This window comes from Mytilus californianus, unplaced genomic scaffold (assembly GCF_021869535.1).
Source record: "Mytilus californianus isolate M0D057914Y unplaced genomic scaffold, xbMytCali1.0.p SCAF_12, whole genome shotgun sequence".
Classification (NCBI taxonomy): domain Eukaryota; kingdom Metazoa; phylum Mollusca; class Bivalvia; order Mytilida; family Mytilidae; genus Mytilus; species Mytilus californianus.
The window spans coordinates 6574327-6580770 of NW_026262604.1; the positions used below are offsets into that span (position 1 = coordinate 6574327).

A 6444-nucleotide genomic window follows, 5' to 3' on the forward strand; every position below is an offset into this window, starting at 1 on the left:
AGGAAAGTACAACTATAACATGTATAATATCAGACTGAAATTTTAATGAGTTTTATTTCATATATAAAGCATTTAACTAGACTTTTAATTACACTTAACACATGTAACTTTCCATTAAAGTATTACCATTATTTCTATGAAATACATTTCACATCAGAAATAATAGCCACACCAGTTCTCAGCTTAAATATTACACATAGATTTCACCAAGAGCATGCACATCATGAATTTTTACCTGTTCATTTTGGTAACTTATACCTGTTCAAATTTATTCCAAATAATAAGACAAGTGTGATGGTCTTTGTATTTCACCTGTGCAGTTTAATCATTTATTCTGTTGAATTAAATAAAAGAGTTCCAATGTCCCCCGCATTGCACATATTTTATCTGTCCAAAGTTCTTTAAAAAACTTTTTATACATTTCTTAAAAGAAATGAAGGCTTAAGAGCGCTTACAATGAAATTTTTCATATAATTATTGTTTCCAACGTACAGAACTCTTTTAAAAATAGCTGATCCACATTGATTTTCAAACATGTCCAAAACATTGCTGATATAAACCTTTGAAAAAAAAAAAAAAAAACAAGAATTGTACTTGTTAGAGTACTTGCAATGCAAATATCCATATAATTAGTATTTCCATGGGGGATAACTCTTAAAAATTATATATACGTCTTGAATTTAGAACTTGTCTGAGTAATGAAATTTTGGCGAATTCTTACAATGCAATTTTTCATATAATTAATTTTTCAATGGGGCATGCACAACTCATTAAAAAATAGTTGGTGGGTGCTAATTTTCGAATATATGTCTGCAACATTGCTGATGTAAATCTTTTATATAAATTTGATACAAATCTGGCAAGAATTGTACAAGAGAGAGCATGTACAATGCAATTTTATTCATAATTAATATTTTCAAGGGCACAACTCTTTGGAAATTGCTGATATAAACCTTTGATATAAATTTTATACAGATCTGGCTAAAATTCTACATGTGAGAGGGCCAACAAGAACGGAATGGACAGATGAATGCGGATATTTCTATCTCCCCTGGAATGTATCATGCATGGGACAACATTAATACAGAGACTTATTGAAATTTCTGGCGACATTATATACTCATTTCTGTGAAATTAACATGATTAAAATACCATTATTTCGATCTTCACATGTATTTTATTCAGAATAAAAAGTATCAGTTTTGGACAACATTCATATTCAGTCATGTCATTGGATTCTACCTATTTTCATTGCTAAAATTTCATAGAAGTTTTGTAATTAACAGAACAAATGATATTGTAGAAAATATGAAGGCATTTTGCATATTAATAGTTACATGTCATATAGAAATTCATAACAGTTAAAAAACCTTGAATTTCAATACATACTAGAAAAGGACACTATAATGTTATAGCGAAGAGATTCTTGTTAAAACACCTAGTACACTTAATTTTTTTTTAATCCACCATTTTCTACACAAGAAAATGACTGTACCAAGTCAAGAATATGACAGTTGTTATCCATTCCTTTGATGTGTTTGAGCTTTTGATTTTGCCATTTGATTAGACTTTCCGTTTTAAATTTTCCTCAGAGTTCAGTATTTTGGTTATTTTACTTTTTAAGTAATTATTTTAATTAAACATACAGTACATGTAATGTCACTTTCATTTTGTTTATAAGATAATTTTATCAATTAACAGAAAATGTATTTTTAACCATTCAGAAATATTCTTTTAACCATGAAGAAATATTTTTTAAGAAATTAAAATATTGTTGTTTAGATTTTTATGAAAATAACATGCATTCAATTAAGTGAAGTCTTAATTTGTAAAATATTGTATTAATGATAACAAAATAAATAAATAAAGTATATAACATAACATTGTTTTATATTGTCACAGTATTTATCACAGAATAATGCAATCTGAATGTATAAATATATAAAAATATAAAATGCATCAATTATTGCCAACAGCATATCACATTTCTACAAGGTTAATCTGCAGAGTGATTTTACATGTGTACATGTACAGGCTTGACTTACAACAAAACCCTTTACATTATACAGTATATTCATAAATTTTATCACCAGTGTGTGTTCTCATGTGTCCCTGTAAGCTATTACCATGACTAAACCCTTTACCACATACATCACATTTATAAGGTTTATCTCCAGTGTGTGTTTTCATGTGTGTCTGTAAGTTACTACTTTGAGTAAACCCTTTACCACATACATCACATTTATAAGGTTTATCTCCAGTGTGTGTTCTCATGTGTTGCTGTAAGTGTTGACTCCGATTAAATACTTTACCACATACATCACATTTATAAGGTTTATCTCCAGTGTGTGTTTTCATGTGTTTCTGTAAGTTACTACTTTGAGTAAACCCTTTACCACATACATCACATTTATAAGGTTTATCTCCAGTGTGTGTTTTCATGTGTGTCTGTAAGTTACTACTTTGAGTAAACCCTTTACCACATACATCACATTTATAAGGTTTATCTCCAGTGTGTGTTCTCATGTGTTGCTGTAAGTGTTGACTCCGATTAAATACTTTACCACATACATCACATTTATAAGGTTTATCTCCAGTGTGTGTTTTCATGTGTGTCTGTAAGTTACTACTTTGAGTAAACCCTTTACCACATACATCACATTTATAAGGTTTATCTCCAGTGTGTGTTCTCATGTGTTGCTGTAAGTGTTGACTCCGATTAAATACTTTACCACATACATCACATTTATAAGGTTTATCTCCAGTGTGTGTTCTCATGTGTCCCTGTAAGTGATGACTCAGACTAAACCCTTTACCACATACATCACATTTATAAGGTTTATCTCCAGTGTGTGTTCTCATGTGTATCTGTAAGATACAACTCAGACTAAACCCTTTACCACATACATCACATTTATAAGGTTTATCTCCAGTATGTGTTATCATGTGTCCCTGTAAGCTACTACTCTGACTAAACCATTTACCACATACATCACATTTATAAGGTTTATCACCAGTGTGTATTCTCATGTGTATATCTAGTTTTATATCACTACTGCACTGTTGTGAACACAATTTACATATAAAAGTTTTTGTGTGACATTTCATATGTATCTCTAAGTCTTGCCTAGATGAACAGCCTTTACTACATTTATTACAACAGTACAATGGATCTCCTGTGAGATGTGGGAGTTCTACTTTTAACAATGTGTCAGGTTCTTTAGAAGATATTAATGTTTCTGTAATATTTTCCTCTTTTCTATGTGAAATAGTATGATGTAATCTAGACTTATCTCTCCTCAATTCATGATTTAGCATCCATTCCAGTTTAGTACCATGACGATACTTTAGATGGTTTGACATAAAACGATCACTACTGAAGCATACTTTACACAGAGGACATCCATATATAGCTAAAAAGAAATAATTCAGTAAACAGATTTTTTTATAGCATTTGGAGGCAAATATATACAATACATCTTTACAAATTCATTGTACCCTGGACTTAAAAAAAATTTTGCTCTTAGAAATGTACTAACTATAGCCCAAGAACTGAAAATATTCACAGTATAAATAAATGGAGAATGTGTCTATGGGCCACTGATGCCCCTGCTTGTAAATATGCACGAGTCAACTTCCACATACAGATGCAGGATTCACTTGTAGGTAAGACTGTTTTGAAATTATAAGCATATATGTATAAGTTTCATAAAATTTGGTTGAGGCAAACTAAAGTTTGAGAACTGAAACCACAGATTTAGCAATTTTTCCATTTAAAAAGGGGCATACATTATAAAAAATAAGATGTGGTATGATTTGCCTATAGTACTTTTTTTTGCCAGAATAAGGTTATACGTGCACATGAGAACAAGAAGAAATACTACTCCCACATGGATTCCCTTTGTCAAAGGACAAGGATGTAAACAATTACAAATTATAATTCAGCCTATAACAAAAAAAGTCCATACTGTCTACTAAGTGTAAGAAATTAAATGCAGTTTACCTACTCATTTGGTTTAGGGAACAACCACAACGAGGGGGTTAGATTTATTTACATTGGTTTAACTCTTTTTTTTTCAACAGATATTAGACACATTTTTATTTTTATTTCAACTACAATTATTCAGTAATTTCTTTAAAGTTACATGGTTGATCTCTTGGATTATCAAACTAAAAATTATAGCTGGATTTATTAAAGTTTTACCTTGTAAGTAAATGATGAAGATTTTTTTCATTTTTCTTGTGACACTGGAAATGTTAAAACACTAAATAACTGAGAGTATTGCAAGGCAATTAGGTCGTTAGTTATCTCAATTGAATTGTTTCATATTTTAAATGTTCAATGGACCGTGAAATTGGGATTAAAACTCTATTTGGCATTAAAATTAGAAAGATAATATCATTGAGAACATGTGTACTAAGTTTCAAGTTGATTGGACTTCAACTTCATTAAACACTACCTTGACCAAAAACTTTAACCTGAAACGGGACAGAAGGTCACGACGAACTAACGGACAGACGGACGCACATATGGAAAAAACATAATGCCCCTAAGTGGGGCATAAAAATAGCTGGACCATTAATTTTTTTTATTTTGTCCAAATCATTTGTGTAAATCTAGTGTAAAAAAAGAGTCTGGTAAAGTTCAATAAACAGCTGTGCCATGAGCGCATGATACGCCCGTCACTTTTTCAAAGAATAACTCCTAAATGTCATATCAGAAATTTATAAAAGAGCTAAATTAAGGGAGCTTATGTCAATAGAAATAAAGCAGTAACCAAAGTTTCATGAATACTGCTCAAAGGACTTTCGAGTTATTGTCCGAAAACTGGAAAATCCCCCTTTTTTAATGAATAACAACCCATAACTCTGAAACGTAAAATCTAAAATTAAAAAAAAAAAGAAAGGGAGCTCACGTCAATAGATATAAACAATTGAATATTGTACGACATGAGGATGACGGACAACAGTATACCACAATATGTCCCGTAAACAGGCGCATAAAATTGGTTTACTGGACTAAATGTCCAGATGTTTTTCTCAAAGCCTTGGGAACCACTGTTGTCCCTTATTAGTTAAAAACTCTTTGTACTGCCCTAATCTAAACGCTTACTTAATATGTAACTTGTCATTGTAAATTATATTAAATTAATATCTTCAAGCATGACAAAAAAAAGTGCAGAAAACTGATAAATTGTGTGAATTTTATAAGTCCTAGGACCATAACTCTGCAAAAAAATCAACCAAACCGAACAAAATTCGAACTTGATCTGTAATTTGTCTTGGTAAAATATTCCAAATATCAAGTATGACGAAAAAAGTGCAGAAAACTAATTGCTTGCATGAATTTTCCAAGTCCAAGGACCATAACTCTGCACAAAATCATCAGATCAGAACAAAATTCAAACTTGATTTGCAACTGGTCATAAAAATATGTAGGCCAGGATTATATAGTACAATAACAATAAAACGTAGGACAGCAGTGGTTTTTGGAGAACATTTTAGGTTCCGCTGAGTGAACAACGTCTTCTTCAATGAATGCTATTGATAGTTTAATATATTTGATCAAAATCCTGGTGCCAATTTTACAAAACGGTGACTATAAATCAGATGTCAATCAAACATCAATCAAGATAAAAATTATTAAAAAACACTTACATAATCATATATGGGGGTGTATAATTATATCTGTAAAACCTATCTCAATGCCAAAAACCTTCCCAATCTTGTCCATACCAAACCAGTTATTCTGTACAAGTCTACATGTCAGTGTACAATGCCTAGCTTCTCCATGGATATATCTAGGTTTCGGTAAAGATTTTATATCCTTGCCCAAAAATTTATATTGTGAATTTACAATGTCTACCTTCTCCATTGATATATATATCTTTGCTTCATCCTTTTCATACCTAACATATCAGTTATTCTGTTCAAAAGTCTATATGTCGATGTACAATGCTTTCCTTTTTTATTAGGGATGTCAAACGATCTGAAATTTAATACTGGAGTACTTGGTCATGATACTCAAGAGTACTCGAGTACTCGATTGAATCTTTAACGTCTAGTGAAAAGTTTTGCTTTTTGTTGGGATGTGGTATTTGGTTATTATCTTTCATAAACCTAATTATAATATGATGCCATCTTAACGAAAGACATACGTATTGTTGCAGAACTCAATCTGTATGATTACAGAATATAACTTGTTCCTTGGTTATGTGTATCGCTAGTCCTTTTTGTGTCAATAGAACAATGAATAACAGCCACCGTACATAAAAGCAATTATTGTTTGCGTGTTCATGAACCAAATCAGAAACCCTGAATGCCAATAAAGCAATCAATATGTTAAAAATTCGTAAGGGTTCCGCGGAACCCAGTGTCTTGCCTACTTTTGCTGTTGACTATGTTTAAAGTGTGATAACGTTTGGTTGATCGACGACGTAGAAT

At 31.2% G+C, this 6444-nt stretch overlaps 1 protein-coding gene across 1 annotated transcript; it reads right to left on the bottom strand.

Annotated features, from left to right (window-relative positions):
• Nucleotides 1–1933: 1933 nt before the first annotated feature.
• LOC127721269 (zinc finger protein 664-like) lies at nt 1934–3403 on the bottom strand. Its single transcript, XM_052227948.1, has one exon. The coding sequence runs from the start codon at nt 3361–3363 to the stop codon at nt 2062–2064; it is 1302 nt and encodes a 433-aa protein (XP_052083908.1). The 5' UTR covers nt 3364–3403; the 3' UTR covers nt 1934–2061.
• Nucleotides 3404–6444: the final 3041 nt, after the last annotated feature.

Excerpts from the sequence above, each read along its gene's own strand:
- LOC127721269 (XM_052227948.1), bottom strand. The coding sequence starts at position 3,363 with ATGTCAAACCATCTAAAGTATCGTCATGGTACTAAACTGGAATGGATG.